At 45.2% G+C, this 20,312-nt stretch overlaps 1 protein-coding gene across 4 annotated transcripts in view; it reads left to right on the top strand.

The window, feature by feature from the left end:
- The first annotated feature begins 531 nt into the window (after positions 1 to 531).
- The window catches only part of LOC128345831 (perilipin-3-like), a 29,131-nt gene continuing 9,350 nt past the window's right edge, over positions 532 to 20,312 (top strand). The window contains exons 1-3 of one of the 4 annotated variants that reach the window (XM_053298384.1): positions 532 to 668; positions 17,818 to 17,887; positions 19,258 to 19,453. In XM_053298384.1, coding sequence (XP_053154359.1) covers positions 17,825 to 17,887; positions 19,258 to 19,453 — 259 coding nt within the window. In that variant the 5' untranslated portion in view covers positions 532 to 668; positions 17,818 to 17,824. Of the gene's footprint in view, positions 669 to 6,695; positions 6,718 to 9,290; positions 9,367 to 17,033; positions 17,053 to 17,817; positions 17,888 to 19,257; positions 19,454 to 20,312 lie in introns of those variants that run through there. The other 3 variants (XM_053298387.1, XM_053298385.1, XM_053298388.1) reach the window with 3 other exon arrangements.

Below are 20,312 nucleotides of genomic sequence, written 5' to 3'. Positions count from 1 at the left end.
TCTCCTCGACTTCGTTTGTTGGCCCCTGAATTCCAGTATAAGAAAAAAGGGGAAAGCGTTCTCCAAACGATGCATATAAACTCTTATAACTCCTTCCCACCTACTCTTCTATTTTTTTAAACCAGCGTTTGAAGTGCTTTAGAAATACAATTCAATGTTTTGCAGTTTGGCCGGAAATCCCATCCTGAGTTGTGAGAGCATAGCGTGTGCGAAGGCTCTGCACATGCTCAGGGGTGGTCTTTTCAAATCCCATGGCTTCATGCATTCCAGCGCCAGGCCCCGGCACTCGGCGACAGAAGGTATTCCGCAGTTTCGAGTTTAATAACACGAATTAATTCACTCATACCATTAATTAACATTCCTTTCCACGACCGCGTTCCCACGCCCACCTCCAACGCACGTGAACCGCAGCTTCTTTGTTTTCCTTTTGTAACAAGCTCTCAGCGTAACCTCCTACCGCCCCCTACGCATTCTGCCACTCCCCATTGGCCCTCCGCAAGTCCTCCCCTTGCTTGATTGGCTCCAACGCAACGCACTAATCGCGAGCTGGCCAAGTTCTAACCACGCCTCTGGGGGGGGAGTGCCTTTATCAGTCACACGCCGGAGGAGCTTTTGCTGAGTGTGTGTCGCTGCCTGAACCGGAGCAATTACCCCGGAGTTATTCCAAGGTATTGTGATTCTGCTTAAAAATGATCAAGTGCTACAGTTGTGTGTGCGCGGAGGGAGTGTTGTTGCTGTGGTGGCGGCTACATAAAAGCAGAGGGCACCCCACGCTCTTGGCCCCACTGGGGGAGGGAAAACTTTTAAATGTTTCCTTGCATGGAGGCTAGCGTGTCCATTGTTTGCAATTGTGTGCCTGTGGTTTCATCAGGTTCCGTGTGAAGCTCTGTCTGCCCCGCCCAACAGATTCCTACACTCACAAAAACTTCTCTCCTCCCCGCTGAACTTAAAAACCGAACTTAAGAAGTTGGGAACTTAAAAATCTTCTAGAAAGATCAAGTGATAGGTCTCCTTTAAAAAAAAAAATGCAAAATTAAGCTTCAGAACAGGACTACTGAAAACAGGTAGGATTTATCTCCTCCACCCCATGTGCTTTTAGGCGTTTGCCTTTTAGAGTGTCCATTAAAACATGGCTTTGGGGTGGCCTCAGTTCTTCTTGCTTTGCAATCTTTCCCTCCACCCCCCCTAAAACACTGTGTGCTGCAGACTCTTTCTAAACCCAGCAGAGCTGTTTTGAAAATAAAAGTTGGGGGTGGGGGGTGGGGGGACATACTGGAAACTGGTGAGGAACCTACTATTGTGGGGGGAAACTGGTTGTGGGGGACATCCTGGGAACTGCCAAGAAGAAGCAGGCCCCACTGGGGAAGCTAATAGAGGGAAATGGAGGATATCTGGAAAGGGAGTTAAAAGTCTCCCCATCTCTGACAGCTTTTAAAGTCTTTAAAGATGCATCTGTTCACCCAGGCTTTTAATTAATGTTGTTTTAATGCTGTTTTAAAATATTCTTTTAAAAAATTTAATTGTTGTAATGTTTTAAACCTTTTGTTTTTGTCTTAACGTTTTACTTTCTGTTTTTATTTTGTTGTAAACCGCCCAGAGATTGAAGTTTTGGGTGGTATAAAAATATGTTAATAATAAAAATTCAATAATAATAATAAAAGTCTGGGCATGGTACTGCCGAGTGGCGAGTTCAGCATCTGTCGAAGCCAGTGGGATTCCAAGGTGTGTAACTCTGGCTGGATCATGCCCCATAGTTAGAATGGAGGTACCTACCTTGCAGTCTTCTTCGTCCTGCTTTGAGGGGTCAAGTGAAAACTCCTCAGAATTAAGGGACTCTTGGGGTCCCTCAATGCCTATCCTATTTAAATACTTTGACTTTAAAACTTGCAATCCTATGCAGATATTTGGTCATCTACAGTGACTTATCGGATGACCTGGTCTGGAGTTGGGATAGTCCTGGAGATTTCCTCCCAATATATCTTTATTTATTCATTCATTATTGATATAATGTATTTGTATACCACCCTAGACCAAGGTCTCAGGGCAGTTCACAACAAAAACAAAACATTAAAATCAATTAAATGCTAAAAACAGTTTAAAACAAATCAATAAACAATCTAAAATTTAAAAAGTTAAAAAGCCTGGGTAAAAAGATGAGAAAGCCGCTAGAGACGAGGAGACTCTTATTCCCACGGGAAGTGTGTTCCAAAGTCTCAATTTTGGAAGCGTGTTCCAAAGTCTCTCAATCTTAGTTCTTTGTTGTTTGTTTTTTACCATATCAAGCCATTAAAATCTCCAGGATTGCTTTAAAAAGTCACCTGGAGATGGATGCTGATTCCTGGAGGCTTCAGGTCAACATAGGGTTGGCAACCCTATGTTGTATCCTTTCTTCTTTTGTGTTGGTTGCTAGCAGGGTGGATTTGATTTAAATCACAATTTAAATCACTAGCAGGGTGGATAAAAATAAAAAAAATCCAATTTAAATCAAAAAAATCCAATTTTTTTTATTTAAATCAGATTTTTTTATTTTTATCCACCCTGCTAGTGATTTAAATCATGATTTAAATCAGTTTGATTTAAATCAAATCCACCCTGGTTGCTAGGTATGCAAATAGGGCTGAGATGTGTTGGGAATGGGGGCAGTGGCGGCTGTTATCACAATCCTGGAGACTCCTGGCCAAGCCTGGAGGCTTGCCACCTTCATTGCTAGTCTTATCTAAACATGCAAAATAGCTTTCCAATATCTTTCATAAGATCAAGCCATTAAAACCATGTTGCTTTCAAGAGTCACCTGGAGAAGAATGTGGGTCCCTGGTGACTGCAGGCCAGTCCTGGAGGATCAGGTTGAATCCCTGGCCTCACTTGGGTGCGTGGGTGGGTGAAGCTTTATCTTTTGTGAGACTTCTAATTGATTTTGTTATGAGTTCTACTGTTTTATAACTGGCTCCACTTTCTGGCGTTCTGTGTCTTTAGCATGACTAACAGAATATTTTTAGTGTAATTGTGGGCTTTTGCATTCTTGTGAACCATACTGTGCTTAAAGGGTGGGATGCAAATTACATATTCCCACATGGAGAAGGGTCCTCCAAAGTTGCTTCCAGCTCTAAAATTCTATGATTTTACACATGTGTATTTCCTTTTTTTTTGCTTTAAATTTTTTATTGATTTTAACAATATCTTAATCTCATTACATCAAACATTAAACAAAAAAATTTGACTTCCAGCTCACGAATCAGCGTGAATCACTAATTATACAATTAACCCTTGCTATAATAATTCAAAACATATATCCTATACCTTACCAAACTTGATTTTAGTCTACTCAACCTGCTAATATTGCTAAATTTCAAACCCTGTTGAAAAATCAATATTAGGAAAATAGTTCTTTAAGTACAGTAAGAATGCTGTGTATTTCAATGCACTTCAGTGATGTTTAGTTAATTCTAGTGCAGTGCTCAAATTATCAGAGGATTTATGTCCCACCCTTCAAAAACAAACCCAGGGTAGCAAACCAAAGGAAGATGTAAACATGATTCATAAGAATATATGTGTAAAATTGCTTTATTTAACACTGCCTTGGCTACTTCCACTGAGGATGCCTCTGAGTACCAGTTGCAGAGGAATAACAGCAGGAGAGAGGGCATGCCCTCAGCTCTTGCCGGTAGCTTCCAGTGGCATCTGGTGGGCCACTGTGTGAAACAGGATGCTGGACTAGATGGGCCTTGGGCCTGAGCCTGGTCCAGCAAGGCTGTTCTTATGTTCTTACTTGCCTTCTAAGGCTTGAACTTTGTGTGCAGTGCTGGTTTGGTAGGATTTACCCCTGAGTAGGTGTGACAAGGACTGGGCTGTGTATTTTCATTGCCACTCAAAATTTTGGAGGCCTCTGGGGTTAGTTATACAACCAGTGGCCGCGCTGCTAAATAAGTCAGGTCTCTGTCCCAAGCAGCTTACAGTCTTAAGTGTTGATATAGCAGGGACAAGGATCCGAAACAGGAAAACATATGGATAGCAGAGGCAAGGATGAGTGAATGCAGGTGAACATACTTTGGCTTTGACTTGCTTGGAGATATGGGTCTCAGGTAAGACTTTAGTGTGTTCCTCCGCCTTCAGTTTAAGAGCCATTGGACAACGGAACAGCCTGCCTCATGCAATGACAGACTCTCCTTCTCTAGAGGTTTTCCAACAGAGGTTGGGCAGCCATCTCTCAGGGATGCTGAGGCAGATTACCGCACTGACAGCTAGTCATTAACTGTAGTATCTTTTTTTCATTCATTACTGCACTGAGCAGGGGGGTTGGACTAGAAGACCTCTAGGGTTACTTCCAGCTCTAACATTCTGTGGTTCAACTACATTCTGAATTGTCTGGTAATTATATCTGTGCCAGTTATGAGTGACTGGGTAGACTGCTTCTCCTGGTTGATTTCTTAGGTTGACAACAATGACAAATACTTATATATCGCTTTTTAACAAAATTCCCAAAGCGGTTTACATAAATAAAATGGCTCTCTGTCTGCAAAGGGCTCACAGTCTAAAGAAGGAACATAAGATAGACACCAGCAACAACCACTGGACGGAGGTTGTGCTGGGGATGGATAGGGCCAGTTGCTCTCCCCCTGCTCAAAAAGAATCATCACTTTTAAAAGGTGCCTCTTTGTTCAGTTAGCAGGGGGCCATGAGCAAGGTCCTGGGCAAATGGTCTCACTTTCTGATGCAACGCTTTCTGAAAAATAGGGAAACTGGAAGCTGCCATCTGCTGAGTCAGACCAGTGGTCTGTCCAGCTCAGTTCTGTCTACTCTGACTGGCAGCAGCTCTCCAGGATTCTTTCCCAGCCCTACCAAGAAATGCTGCCAGGGACCGAACCTGGAATCTGCATGCAAAGCAGATCCTTGGCCCCTGAGCCCCATCTCCACAATGTCTCCATTCAAAATTCTCAAGAAAGTCCACCACACTACTCTGACTTTGTGGCCATCCAGTTGGCGGCCTCTGGGGTGGAGTCATCTGCTGTGAGGTTGCATCAATTCTGACCAGTCACTTCTGGTACAGAACCTGGAAAAACCTTGGTGAATGTTTCCTGCTCTGTTTCTGCATGAGTCACGGCTCTGGGCTTGCAGAGTTACAGGACTGCATGACTTCCCCAGAAATTCCCCAGAAAGGACTGTGACTTAAGGTTAGCCAGAAAGGACTGGGTGACTTAACCAAAAATTACCCAGAAAGGTCTCCTTTAAAAGCTATTTACCATGTTCAGTACCAGGGAAGCCTGGCTGACCCCGGTCACCCTGTTTAAAGGCTAGAATTAGGGGAAGTTGGACCACTGAGAACCAGTCACTGTAGACCAGGGATTCTCAACGTTGGGTCCCCAGATGTTATTGGACTTCAACTCCCATAATCCCCAGCCCCAGTAGCCTTTAGTTGGGGATTATGGGAGTTGAAGTCCAATAACATCTGGGGACCCAACGTTGAGAATCCCTGCCATAGATGGTACTGGACCAGATGAATCACTACCCCCTGCAAATTGAGCAAAGAGACACTTTTAAAAAGTGGTGGTTCTTTTTATATTTAGCAGGAGGAGAGCAACCGGCCCTATCCAACCCCAGCACAGCATCCCTCCAGTGGCTGTTGCTGGTATCTGATCTATGTTTCTTTTTAGACTGTGAGCCCTTTGGGGACCACCTTATGTATTTTTCTATGTAAGCCGCTTTGAGAACTTTAGTTGAAGAGTGGTATATACATATTCCTAGTAGCAGTGGTATATAAATATCAGTAGTAGCACAGTACTTGTGTTCATAAGCACTCCTTCTCTTAGAAATTTGCTATTTGTTTCCTGCACTGAGCAGGGGTTCATCTAGAACAGGCCTTGACAATTTTTCTCTGGATCTCTAGGCCAGCCAAAAACTTAAGAGCCAGACAATGGACACTTGACAAAAATCACCAGACTCGGTGATGGACATCAGGGAGGGTAAAAGCGCTGCTTCTTATCCCCTTTTACAAGTAAAGTTATTAGACTAGAACCCCGGCTGCTTGGGACAAAAATGTATTTTAATACCCAAAATAATTGGCAATGCTATGTGCATATTGGCTCTAAGCAAGTCTTCCACCAAGACATCTTTATAATGCAAAAATAAAATTCCAGATGTTACAAGTTAAAACAAAACCCATTTCAATGTAAAAACACCATCGTTTGATGCTTACCAAATCAAGTACTGTATCACAGAAGTTCCTAAATCCTAAGGAGTGGGGGGAGAGGGAGCAATATAACAGCTGCAACAAATTAGCAGTAACCAATTAAGGTGGGGAAGATGGAGTGGGAGGATCACCTACAAGCTGCAAGAAGGAACAATTAACCCTTCAAAGACCGATGAATTTCAAAGCTGAAAAACATCTCAACATTAATATCTGGTCTTAATTTTTCTATAGACATTGCCTCAATTTTACACTTCTGCAGATTTCTTTCCACCATCAATACAGATATCTTAGTTCCCATCACTTGTCCACAGAAATTAAAACCAGATATTAATGTTGAGGAGATGGTTTCAGCTATGGCCTTCATTAGTCTTTGAAGGGTTAATTGTTCCTTGTTGCAGCTTGTAGTGACCCTCCCTCTCTGCCTTAATTGGCAATTGCAAATTTGTTGCAGCTGGTATATGGCTTCCTTTTTCCCCTGCCTAGTGCTTATCTTGAAAGAGGGGAATTCAAGCGCTGCTGCAGTACTTGGTGTGGTAAGCAACTGAGGATGGTGTGTTTATATTGAAACAGGTTTTGTTTTAACTTGTAATATCTGGTATTTTATTTTTGCATTATAAAGAGGTCTTGGTGGAAGAAATTCATTTTAATACCACCCCCATACACAAGTCCCTGGGCAGTTCACATATTTGATTTATTTGACCTCTGACTATTCTATACTATTCCTACTTAAATACAAGTTCTCAAAGCATTTTACATAGAAAATAAAGTAAATAAGATGTTTCCCTGTACCCCACTCTAAAATGGGACACAAGGGGGAGACCAGCAACAGCCTCTGGAGGGATGCTGTACTGGGGCAGGATAGGGCCAGTTGCTCTCTCCCTACTAAATATTAGAGAATCACCACTTTAAAAGATGCCTCTGTGCTCAGCTGGCAGGGGAAGTCTAGTCTAGGCACCACAGTTAACTTTCTAGGCACCATGGCTCCCTGGCACCTGGGATTTGTCAAGCCCTGAAGACCGCCAAGGTCCCTTCCAGCATTAAAATTCTATGAAATTGAGGGCAAGCTGGGGCCTTCCACTGAGTCGGATCCTTTACTTACCTAGTTAAGGATTGCTTACTCTGACTGGCAGCAGCACTCCAAGATTTTAGATGGGGGTCTTTCCCAGTCCTTCCTGGAGATGCTGCCAAGGCTTGAACCTGAGATTTCCTACAGGCAGATCAGGTGCTCTAGTACTGGGCTATGGATGCTTCTGAGGAACATATATAAAAGGTAAAGTGTGCCATCAAGTTGATTTTGACTCCTGGCACCCACAGAGCCCTGTGGTTTTCTCTTGGTAGAATACAGGAGGGGTTTACCATTGCCTCTTCCTGCACAGTATGAGATTATGCCTTTCAGCATCTTCCTATATCGCTGCTGCCCAATATAGGTGTTTCCAATAGTCTGGGGAACATACCAGCAGGGATTTGAACCGGCAACCTTCTGCTTGTTAGTCAAGCATTTCCCCGCTGCGCCACTTTAAGGAGACTTTATGAACATATGTAGCTGCCTCCTATTGAGTTGGACCTTTTAGTTTGCTGAATGCAGTGTGGCTTACTTACACGGACTGGCAGCAGCTTTCTGGGATTTCAGAGAGTGAACTTTTCAAGCCCTACCTGGAGACACTGCCAGGGATTGAACCTGGGACCTTCTGCATGCAAAGCAGATGCTATGGCCCGTTGCCTTCTAGCAAGCTGGTATATTTCGGGTGCTTCAGGGTTAAACTTCAGATAACATCCGTGTGTCTTAGGAAGGAGTATAATGTAGGATTCCCTGCTAGATTGCAGTCGAAAAGGAAAGGGATGACAAAGAATTGTAGATACATGGGTGTAGCTGAATCAGAGCAGAAGTTACTGAAGCCTAGGCCTCTGGCCTAGTTTGAAGAATCCAGGTAAGAGAGGCTTTAAAACCTTTGTGTGTGGGAGGGCTAAAAAAAGTATTGTAGACTTCTGTGGGCTAGTTCTTTCAGCTGTGCTAGGGGTCCCTGTTAGGGATGGGGCGGTAGCTCGGTGCCATAGCATCTGCTTTGCATGCAGGAGGTCCTAGGTTCAATCCCTGACTTCACCAGGTAGGGATGAGAAATTCCTGCCTGGAGAGCTGCTGCCAGCCAGAGTAGACAGTGCTAACCTGATTGGGCCACTGGTCTGACTCAGTAGGGAGCAGCTTTTTGTGTTTCCCAGGTGTGGTTGGGGCAACTCCTTGGAGATGAGCCAAAGTTGGTACATCTATTCAAAGCGGTAGTGGGGAGTGTACTTAACTGGAAGACCACAAGTTCAAATCCTATTTCTCCCATAGACTTGCTGCAGGTCGTTTAAAAGGTCTCGTTCTTTATATCTGTAAAATAGGGCCCTTCCTGACTCGATTTTGTCATGCACTTCCAAGATACTTTGCAAACCGAAGCAAACACTTGGGGGTTAACACCACCGAACATTTTGAGCTACTCCTCGAGATCTAATGCGTCCTTGGTGCCAGAATGGGAGATGCTCACCCTCCTGCACCGTTCAAGCTGGGACTCTTCCATGGGTGCCAGCTTGGGTGGTATTACCTAGTGGGCGGAGGTATTGTGCCCACTGAAAAGAGAGTCTTGTCAGAGTGGCGGGGGGTGGGTGGGGGGAACTTGCGCTGACGAGCATCTCACCTCCCGCCGCCGCCCACTTCTCCTGCTCTAAAATTTGCTTTTTACAACTTGACTTGCCTGGCTGCTCTAAACTTGGAGCACGTACCTCCTTGGTTTTGCTTCGAGGAAAGTAATCTGAGCAATGTGTCGGACAGACATGACTCACTCCAGCACTTCAGTGTGTGCCTCCGTTCTTGAAAGGGCCCCGCTGCTGTGTGCAACATGAGTCAGGCACTTCTCTGCCAATGGCAGCCGTCCCACTGGGGCAGAGTTGAGGCATTAACCAACCCCAGTGTGTTAGGTACGTGCCTCTCAGCCTGGCTTATCTCCTGCTCCGTGTTCCCTTTGCTGCCTCTGGCTTCCTCACCAATCATATGCAGCCTTCTGTGCCCCATGGCGCTGCATAAATTCCCTGAGTCTTCAGAGATCAAAAGGGCAGTCCCCTAGAAGGAGCTGACTTCTCCAGGACCAGGACCAAGGTGTGGATGGTTCCATCTACCTGAAACCACTAGGAGAGGTCATCCAGAGGTATGGGCTAGGTGCTGACAATACCCAGGTCTACCTGTCATTTAAGTTGGCTTAACACCAGGAAGGCAGAGGATGTCCTACACAGGAACATAGGAAGCTGCCATATACTGAGTCAGACCATAGGTCCATCTCGCTCAGTATTGTCTACACAGACTGGCAGCGGCTTCTCCAAGGTTGCAGGCAGGAGTCTCTCTCAGCACTATCTTGGAGATGCTGCCAGGGAGGGGACTTGGAACCTAGATGCTCTTCTAGGTCTTGAAGTGGTGTCTATAGGCTGTTCTGGATTGGATGGGGGCAGATAAACTTTATCGTATTTGCATAAAGGCAAAGTGTGCCGCTGAGTCGCGTGGCTACAGAGCCCTGTGATTGTCTTTAGAATGTCTGGCCATATGGATACCGTTTACCAGGGAACCGGCAGAGGGAGTGTGACGCTGCTGGTTCTTCTGGATCTCGGCAGCGTTCAGTACCATCAACCATGGTATCCTTCTGGACAGCCAGGGGGAGCTTTGGATAGGGAGCACTGCTTTGCAGTGGCTCCGCTCCTCACTTTTGGGTAGATTCCAGATGGTAGAGCTTGGTGACAGCTGCTCCTCAAAACAGGAGCTGTTATATGGAGTCCCCCAGGCAGGGTGGATTTGATTTAAATCAAACTGATTTAAATCACGATTTAAATCACTAGCAGGGTGGATAAAAATAAAAAAAATCCGATTTAAATCAAAAAAATCAGATTTTTTTATTTAAATCGGATTTTTTTATTTTTATCCACCCTGCTAGTGATTTAAATCGTGATTTAAATCAGTTTGATTTAAATCAAATCCACCCTGCCCCCAGGGCTCCATTCTTTCACCAATGCTCTTCAATATCTACATGAAACCACTGGATGAGGTCATCAGAGGGTTTGGTGCTGGGTACTTCGGCTGAGCCAATAGCTGCACCCATTCCTTGAAGAGGACGACCTCAAAACGGTGGTGCATCAGCTGTTAACCTGCAGGCTTGACTACTGCAATGCACTCTACATGGGGCTGCCTTTGTACGTAGTCCAGAAACTTCAGATAGTTCAAAATGCAGCAGCCATATTGGTCTCTGGGGCAACCCGGAGAGACCATATTATGCCTTTCTTGAAACAGTTACACTGGCTGCTGTTATGTTTTCAGGAGAAATACAAAGTGCTGGTTATTACCTTTTAAAGCCCTGAACAGCTTAGGTCCGATTTATCTTAGAGAGCACCGCCTTCTGCATGATCCCCATCACACGTTAAGGTCCCTGCTAACTGGGCAAAGAGGCACCTTTTACCGTGGTGATTCTCTTTATTTAGCAGGGGGAGAGTAACTGGCCCTATCCACCCCCAGCACAGTACTTCCAGTGACTGTTGCTGGTGTCTTATGTTTTGTTTTAGAATGTGAGCCCTTTGGGGACAGGGAGCCATCTTATTTATTTGTTGTTTCTCTGTGTAAACCACCCTGAGCCATTTTTGGAAGGGCGGTATAGAAATCATCATCATCGTCATCATCTGAGAAGGTCCATCTCCAGTTACCACCAGTTCATCTGGTGGCAACTCAGAAGCAGGCCTTCTCTGTAGCTGCTCCTGGGCTGTGGAATGTATTCCCATCAGAAATCCATAATTTGAGTTCATTACTGTCTTTCAGGAGAGCCCTTAAGACCCATCTGTTTGGCCTCATCTTCCAGGGCTTTTAAACTGCTGTAAACTGTTTTAAATGTTTGCCCTGGTTTTCCAGGGTTTTTAGCTGTTTGAATGTTTAATTGGTTTTATTCTGGTTTTCTAGTTTTGATTTTAATTGTTAATTGGTTTTTATTCTGTTGTAAACGGCCCTGAGCCATTTTGGAAGGGTGGTATATAAATCAATCAATAAAATGAGAACAGCCCTGCTGGATCAGGCCCAAGGAGGCCCATCCAGTCCAGCATCCTGTTTCACACAGTGGCCCACCAGATGCCTCTGGGGAGCCCACAAGCAGGAGGTATGTACATGCCCTCTCTCCTGCTGTGGCTCCCCTGCAACTGTGATTTAGAGGCATCTTGCCTCTGAGGCTGGAGATGGCTACTAGTCTGGTGACTGTGGGCCATTGATAGACCTGTCCACCATGAATCTGTCTAAGCCCCTTTTAAAGCCATCCAAGCTGGTGGCCATCATCACATCCCATGGCAGAGAACTCCGTAGATTATATGCCGTATGGAAAAGTACTTCCTCTTGTCGGTCCTAAATTTCCCAACATCTTTGGTAGAACACAGGAGGTGTTTACCATTGCCATCTCCCGCGGAGTATGAGATGATGCCTTTCAGCATCTTAGAAGTAGCAGCCAGCAAGCGGGCGAGGGAAGCGCGGGGGTGGGGGGGCAGAGGCTGTCTGGCAAGTGGTGAAATAGCGGCAGGGAGGAAGACGACCGGAGCGGGGGGCGGGTTTCGGCAGCAAACTAGAGGCACAGATGCTCCGCACCCAGCCCAACTAGTTCTTATTTATTTATCAAATTTGTACACTGCCCCAAACTTTCGTCTCTGGGCGGTTAACAATAGCCTAAAACAAGTTAAAAACATATACAAAAAACGTAAAACAACTTACCAATTTAAAAATAAACCAGAGATTAAAATCTAAAAAATTTAGGAAGCTGAGAAAGCTTGGGTGAAAAGATGGGTTTTCAGGTGTTTTTTGAAAATTGCCAGAGATGGGCAGGAGGATCGTATCTCAGTAGGGAACACATTCCACAATCTCGGAAGCCTGAGAAAACAGGTGTGTCTGAAAGGTCTTTTTAAAGAAGCGGTCGGAGATAGAGAAGCTGTTCTGGCATGGAGTGCTTTCCAGGGGCAGCCACAGAGAAGGCCCGGCCCTGAGTAGCCACAAGCCAAGCTGGCAGCAACCGTAACCAGACCTCCCCAAGTGACCTTAAGGACATCTTAAGTACCCTGGACCCTTTAAGCCATTCAGGGCTTTATAGGTAATAACCAGCACTTTGTATTTTGCTCAGACATGGCAGCCAGTGCAGTTCTTTAAGAGTAGTGTGTTTTGGTCCTTTTTGGGTTGACCCAGAGACCAGTCTGGCTGCCGCACTCTATACCAATTGTAGTTTCCGGACAAAGGCAGCCCCACGAAGTGTGCATTACAGTAGTCCAGCCTGGAGGTTACCAGCAGAGGCACCACTGTTTTAAGGTCATTTTTATGTTTTTAACTTCTATACCACCTAACACAGAAATCTCTAGGTGGTATACAGATTAAAACATTATATAAAATATAAAGCAGATAAAAATCACAATAGATAAAAGCACATTAAAACTTGAAAAATCTACTTCCCAGAAATGGACGTAGCGGATGTATTGACCAAAGCTGATTAAAAAGCACTCCTGACCACTGCCTCAATTTGAGAAATCAGAGTTTTGGATCCAGGAGCACTCCCAAGCTATGTGCCTGATCCTACAGCGGAGTGTAACCTCATCCAGAACAGACGAGCGGTGTACTACATACTTAAGTTTCTTCAGATCTAGATCATCTCTTAATCCAGAGAAGATGAAAGTGCTCTGGGTTAGTAAAACCAATTATCCAAGTGGAGAGGTAAATCTAGTCCTGGATGGGACCAGTTTGGATAGGCTCTAAACTTCTGGCCCTTTATAAAGGTGGGCAGCGCTGGGGCCAGCCTTTGGTGGGACTGAGGGCGGAGAGCAGCCTTTATTGTGTCTGTTTCCTAGACCCTCCTACTGACCACGGTGCTGTTGTTGTCAACCCGTCATTGGGCCTAGTGCAGGTATGTGTCTTGGGCTGTCCGGAGATGGAGTGACTCCTTGGCGGCTATTCCAGTGGTGGTGGGGAACCAACAAAGATACGGCGTTGGTAGGCCAGCAGGCCACTACAGGGGAAGGGAAACTCCAGCTCTTTGCCCTGGGGAACAGTGTCAATTGCCCATATAACTTCACCTTGCTACTTGGGAATGTCTATGGGCCTTACTGTGGGCCTATCCCAAGTGGCCTTGGGACCAACACATGGTGCTGGTCACACACTGGTTTTGGTCTCTTGCTCTGATCAGGGTGGTGTTCTGTTGCTGGGGATTCCCGTCATCTCCCTATTGTCTGTTTTAAGGTGGGATTTGCAGCCACAGCCCACCTCCTGAAGAGGTGAAGAACCTATTGGGCTGGTCCGCCTGAGAAGTAGGGGTGTGCACGGAACCGCCAACTGTGGTATGGCACTGGGGTGGGGGGGTACTTTTAAGAGCGGCGGGAGGGTTTACTTACCCCTTCCGCCGCTTTCCCGCTTGCCGCCGTAATCCTAAGAGTAATTGGGGCGGCAGGACACCTCCCTGCCGCCCCTTCCCCGACGTTGCTGGCAAAAACTCCCAGCAGTCCTTTGCGCGCATGCGCGCGTCACATAGACGCAGGTGTCCTGCCGCCCCAATTACTCTTAGGATTACAGCGGCAAGCGGGAAAGCGGCGGGAGGGGTAAGTAAACCCTCCCACTGCTCTTAAAAGTACCCCCCACCCGAACCGGACCGCCCCAGAGACTTTTTTAATGGCCTCCGGACCAGGCTGGGCCCATCCCTACTGAGAAGCTTATTTGATCCGATAGGATTCCAAGAAGCCTTGGAAGGGTTTCAAGTTGGCTCTGCTGATTCTGTCGCTGCTCTGGTGTGAACATGGGATTAAAAAAACTCTCTAGAGCAGTAGACACAATCTCTCATAAGTGTCTTCTCCGACCTGCTTAAAAATTAGCACCGTGGTATTTGGAAGGATTATGGGAGCTGAAGCAGCAAGGTAGGTAACTAGAGTGCAAGTGGAGAAGGACTTGACATGAATCTGATAGACGACAACAGAGCACATTTGAAGATCTATGCTCTGGCAAACGGGTGGCAAAGAAGTGGTCCTTTTCTGCCTGCATTGCTTCCACAAGTTCACATCCAACAGAGTTGTCTGAGGTTGTGTGAGGGCTAATATGTGCCACCACCTCCTTGAACTCAAATCTGGAACCTTCGAGCACCAGCTGATGTGTTTGACTCTTTTGCAGATAAAATATATTAGAGGTGTCCAGCAACTCTTCTTATGTGGTCAAACTGGATGTATGGACCAGCTGCTTTGGACTGTATGTGGCTTCCACCTGTTCTCTTGACCCTTGCCCAACTTGGCTCATCTCATCTGCCAATAGTACCATCGGAGAGGGTCTGGTACATATTATAAAGGCTTATCTGAGGGAAGGCAGGATTCCTACCCTTGGCCACAGAAGGCTTGGCCTGTGGCTAAGTGTGGTTCCTGGTGGGTGGTGACCTGTTGTTTCCAACGTCTGCATATTCTGCCTTCCAGCTGGAGGTTCTGAAATGCCATTCCCAGGTTTCGGAAATCATTGCTTGTGCACAGTGAGCGGGAGAAAACTGATGGGCTGGTCTGATGAGCAGCAACATAAATGGGGGGTGTTTGCTTGGATTAGGGAGCAAATGGATTTGGCCCTGGCAGAATTAGGGTTTTTCAAGTTATAAGTCACAGGGTGGGTGGGGGGTGAGCTTTGTTCTGACCTGAGAGCCATTGTTCTCGCCTCCTCCCCGGGGTGTGGAACTGAAAGATTATTTCTATGTTTGCTCTTCAGGGCACTTGAGACAGAAGCACCAGCAAGCTAGATAGGTCCCTTCTGCAAGCCTGCAATTGGTATGGCAGGGCTGCACAAATGTATTAGCCCTCACGCAGATATGCTGGATGACAATTCCCAGAATTCCTGATGATTGGCCACTGTAGCTGGGGATGATGGGAGTTGTAATCCAAAAAACAGCTGGAGGGTTTTGCAGCCCTGATGTATGGAGAGACCCCACGAGTGGCACAACGGTGTTAGAATTCAGGGCATGCCAAACAGCTATGAAGTGAGTGGGAGTGGGGCTGTCGTGTGGAGGAAGGGATTCTGAACCCTTACTGTGGCTGGGGATGATGGGATTTGTAGTCCAAAAGCTGTAGAGCCAAGGTTGCCTACCCTTGGATTAGCTGCAATCTATATCAAACCATTGTGTGCAAAGCTCCAATCCAGGAAATTACAGAGTACCAGGGGTATGTGGTATTGTAATGACGACCATTCTTGAGGGGAAACATCTATAAAAATACTAGTTTCTCATATAGCTTCTCTAGTATAGAGCATAAAGGCACAAACGTAGAACAGGCTTAGGATTTGGGAGGAGAGTTGGTTTTGTGCTAGCAAGCATGAATTGCCCCCTTTGCTAAGCAGAGTCTACCCTGGTTTGCATTTCCATGGGAGACTACATGTGAGAATGCTGTGAAGATATTCCCCTGAGTGGATGGGGCCACTCCAGGAAGAGCATCTGCAGGCAGAAGGTTCCAAGTTCTCTCCCTGGCAGCATCTCCAAGAGAAGGCTGAGAGAGACTCCTGCCTGCAACACAGGAGAAGCTGCTGCCAGTCTGTGTAGACAATACTGATGGACCAGTAGTCTGACTCGGTAGAAGGCAGCTTCCTACATTCCTTTGAGCTCTGGGCTCCTTGGAGGAAGAGCAGGATAGAAATGCAAAAATAAATTAAAACACAAATTGTGCAGGGTTTCATGAGAGAGAAATTCAAGAAGCATTTGGTTCATGTACTTAAGAACGGTAAGGTCAGAAAAGAGCCATGAGGTGCCTGAAGGCAACCTGGTTTGCCTTCAATGTCCATCTTGTAAAATCCTGAAACTTCTCGTGACTATACAAAACTGGATGAAACATGTCGCCATTCCAGTCCTCTCTTAATACAAAACTAGTGTACATTTTGGTTTGCTGCTGCTGCTTTGATCTATTGTTTAACTCAAATTTATAATTAACCTCCTTTTAACATCCCTCACTAATCCTTATGCTTGGGAAGCCAGAGCAAACTTGGGCCCTAAGCAGTGGTGTAGTGCTGTAAGGGCACAGTCCTGGTACTTTTTTTCCTTCCAGGGTCTCAGCAGGGATGCAAAGTCCTTGGCTTCCCACCTGGAAATAATGTGTTGATCTTGCTATTCTGACCACTTATTACCCTCTTTTTGTTCTGTCATAGGAAGTTGCCTTATACTGAGTCAGACCCTTGGTCCATCTCGCTCAGCAGTGTCTACACTGACTGGCAGCAGCTCTTGTGACTCCAGGCAGGCGTCTTTCCCAGCCCTTCCTGGAGATGCTGCCAGGGATTGAACCTGGGACCCTCAGCATGCAAGTCCTATAGTGGACTAATGTCAGCGCATCCTGAAAGGAATGATGGGGAATACCCACGGAAATGTACTGGTTCCTTCCGAATGGCCATGGAATGTGTTGAATTTCTGAATGGCCGACAGCCATTCAAATTCCATGTATTCCTATGGCCGTTTGGAAGGAACTAGCACATTTCAGTGGGTATTCCCTGTCATTCGTTCTGGTATCTTCTCTAGAGTCCACAAGATCCTTGACTTGTAGCAGACCCCCTGCCCAAATTATTGCATCTAAGTGAGGGGTGTGGCCATTGGGATGGGCGTGGCTGTCAGGGTGGCTACAGTATTTCCTCTAACAGGGACTCCCCAATGTTGTTGACTACAACTCCCAGAATCCCCAAGCAAAAGTCATTGCAGCTGGGGGTTCTGGGAGTTGTAAACAACATCTGGGAAATCCTGTTAGAGGGAACACTGGTTGGGTGTGGCTATGGGGCTGTCATGGAGAGCGCCTCACTTCTGAATATATGACTACATCGCTGGTCCTAAGACATCCTGTGAAACATTAATGTATAAAAATGTTTCAAACAGATGTTGGAAATGTGGACAATGTGAAGGAACTTTTTTCCATATGTGGTGGTCATGCGGGAAGGCAAAGGCTTTTTGGGATATGATATATAATGAGCTGAAGAAAATTTTTTAAATGACATTTCCTAAGAGGCCAGAATCCTTCCTGCTGGGAATAACTCAAGGAGAGTTCTCCAGAAGAAATTTAACATTTTTATGTATGCTATGCAGCCATGGCGGCTAGAATAGTATATGCGCAGAAATGGAAAGACAATAAAATGCCCTCAAAAGAAGACTGGTTGATAAAAAATTTAGAATATGCTGAGATGGCAAAACTTACAGCACTTATAAGAGATGAAAATTTGGAATGTTTCAAAGAAGATTGGGAACCATTTTTACTTAAAGAACTATTTTTCTAACATGGACTCTTCAGCAGGGTTTGAAATATAGCAATAACAGCAGGTTAGGTTGGGTAAAATCGAGTAGCAATGTAGAGTATATGTGTTTTGAATTATTATAGCAATGGTTTATATGTATAGCTAACATGAACCACGCAGACTGGTAAGCGGGACCGGTAGGTCATTTATTTCTAGGCCTAGCTCAATCCAAAATGAATAAAGGAAAAAATAGGGTATTAGGTTATTCCTGAAATCCATAAGAGAATTCAGTCTAATAGTCCAGATTACACCTTGTGTCGGGCAGTTCCGTATGCTTTTGTGAGAAGCAGCACTGTTGTCTCTGCTGATGCCTGCCTTCTCCCTTTCTCAGCTGCACCATGTCGTCAGAAGAAAGCACCATGAGCCCAACTTCTCCTGAAAACAAGGAATTGGACCAGCAGGTATGTTGCTGTGAACAGACCTTCTGTGGGTGGTGATGGTTAGCAACCTTCCCCCTCAGTTTCCTAATACCTTCACCCCCTTTTCTAGGTAGGACATGGGAGACATTAACAATTTGATTTTTGCAGACTGTCTAATTCTTTAAAACGACCCTATGCATGATAAAATGGCAGTCTGACACTGAATTCTCTTCAACTTCAGTAGTAATACCTCTGTTTTGCCACATGGGTGCGCAATTGCAAGAAATGACCTTTGAAGAATTGCAGGGTTTTCTCACCGCTATTTAAAAACAAGCAGTGTTCTTAAGAAATAACTGAAAACTCTTTAGAGAGGCTTTTTAATATCTGGTAGATTTTTTTTAGTGTTTAGCTTTTCATGATAACTTTGGTGTTAGCCTGGTCTTAACCTTTTAACCTTAATTTTTAATCCTATACTGGATCCAGTTTATTCATGTTGTAAACCACCCTGAGCAGTAGTTCATTGAAGGGGTGGGGTATAAACACTCTTAAAGAATAAATGAAAAGTGTGTGTGTGTGTGTGTGTGTGTGTGTAGTGAGAGACACACATCCTTTAGATCTGATGTCCTAAGCCCTATTGTGATGCTGTGTTCAACACATGTATAATTGGTGTACACAAACATAGTAGTTCAGGTATAATATTCTTTTTTAAAATATATATATCTATATATTTTATTTTAAAGAGTAAATATTACAATTTGAGATACTCCTAAGAGTGAAACATCACCATATAAACTTTTAAAGGAAAAAGAAACAAACAAACAAAGCGGGGAGGAACAGATAAACAATGCATACATATGTAATCACCTTCTAAAGCACATACAATTCATTAAATTTTGACCATATAGCTTGAAATCCTTCTTCATTGCCTAGATGGTGAAAAAAATCCAGTTCAAATGCAGATAACACATTTCGGTAATCCAAAGGTGAAGTTCCGGGGTAAATCTACTTTTCCAATGTTGAATTATGATCTTTTTGGCCACTCCCCAGGCCCGAAGAATCCATGGTTGTTGACAGAGTGTTAAATTCCATATCCTGGGAATATATCCCATGAGAACATAACTCTTTAAAAAACAATGATTGCAATGCCTTATTTACAATTCTATGGACTTCATCCGAGGTATAATATTCAACACACATTAAGTAATTTGATTCCTCTGTGCACCCTGCATTTGAGGAGTCTTGTAGCCAGACTTATTTTTAAATCAAATGCATGCATTCACACACACACACACACACACACACACACACACGACACCTCTATGCATATTCAGCATAATGTCTGGATATAGCTCTAAGCTTGTAAGAATGTTCTGAAGACCTAATTCTTTCTCTCTTCTGCCTCCCCTTGGAAGAATGTCGTCAGCCGAGTGGCCAGCCTGCCCTTGATTGGTTCAACCTACGACATGGTCTCCTCTGCTTATGCCTCCACGAAGGAGACTCACCCCTACCTCAAGTCCGTCTGCAGTGTGGCAGAGAAAGGCGTGAAGACCATCACAGCAGTGGCTGTCAGCGGAGCTCAGCCTTTGCTGAGCAAGCTGGAACCTCAAAGTGGGTGACACTTGGCTAAATTCTCTGGATGTATGGGAGCAGGCCTGCCCTTGTTTCTGGGGTTCTGGATAATCTAGCATGGCATCTTCTTGTCTGCAAAAGCAACTGAAATCCCTTGACATGAGAAATTTGTGTACAGCAGCCAAGGTTGGAGAACAGTGTTCCCTCTAAGATGTGCACATGCTCACATGTTGTTTGATGTCCACTCAATTTATTTTAGATCCTGGTTGAATCAGGAAGGCCCCATTCTGAATGCACATGTGTACACACTGCCTTGATACTGCTGCCTAGAACAAAATTCATTCTGCACACAGATGAAAAAAATTAGAAAGAACACTGGAGGAGAACCAAGGGACAAGCCAGGTTTGTGGTTGCAAGCATGGCTTGTCCTCTTTGCTAAGCAGGGTCCATCCTGGTTTGCATTGAATGGGAGCACTGTAAGAGATTTCCCTTAGGGCAGGGGTCCCCAAATTGTGGCCCTCCAGATGTTGATGAACTACAATTCCCATCATCCCAGCCCACAATAAGTTGTAGCTGGGGATGATGGGAATTGTTGTTCAGCAACATCAGGAGGGCCGCAGGTTGAGGACCCCTGCCTTAGGTTTGCTCTGGGAAGAGCGTCTGCATGCTTGCATGCAGAAGGTTCCAAGTTCCTTCCCTGGCATCATCCACAAGATAGGGCTGAGAGAGACTTCTGCCTGCAACCTTGGAGAAGCCGCTGCCAGTCTGTGTAGACAATACTGAGTGAGATGGACCAATGGTCTGACTTGGCATAAGGCTAAGTTCCAGTGAGGCCTGATCTCTGCATTGTCTGCTGTTTCTGCAAAATGTATCCTGATTTTGACAACAGTAGGGACTG

Source organism: Hemicordylus capensis, chromosome 2, assembly GCF_027244095.1.
Source record: "Hemicordylus capensis ecotype Gifberg chromosome 2, rHemCap1.1.pri, whole genome shotgun sequence".
In the NCBI taxonomy this organism is placed as follows: Eukaryota; Metazoa; Chordata; class Lepidosauria; order Squamata; family Cordylidae; genus Hemicordylus; species Hemicordylus capensis.
The sequence above is the reverse complement of the archived record's forward strand: the minus strand, read 5'-3'. Positions and strand labels throughout refer to the sequence as shown.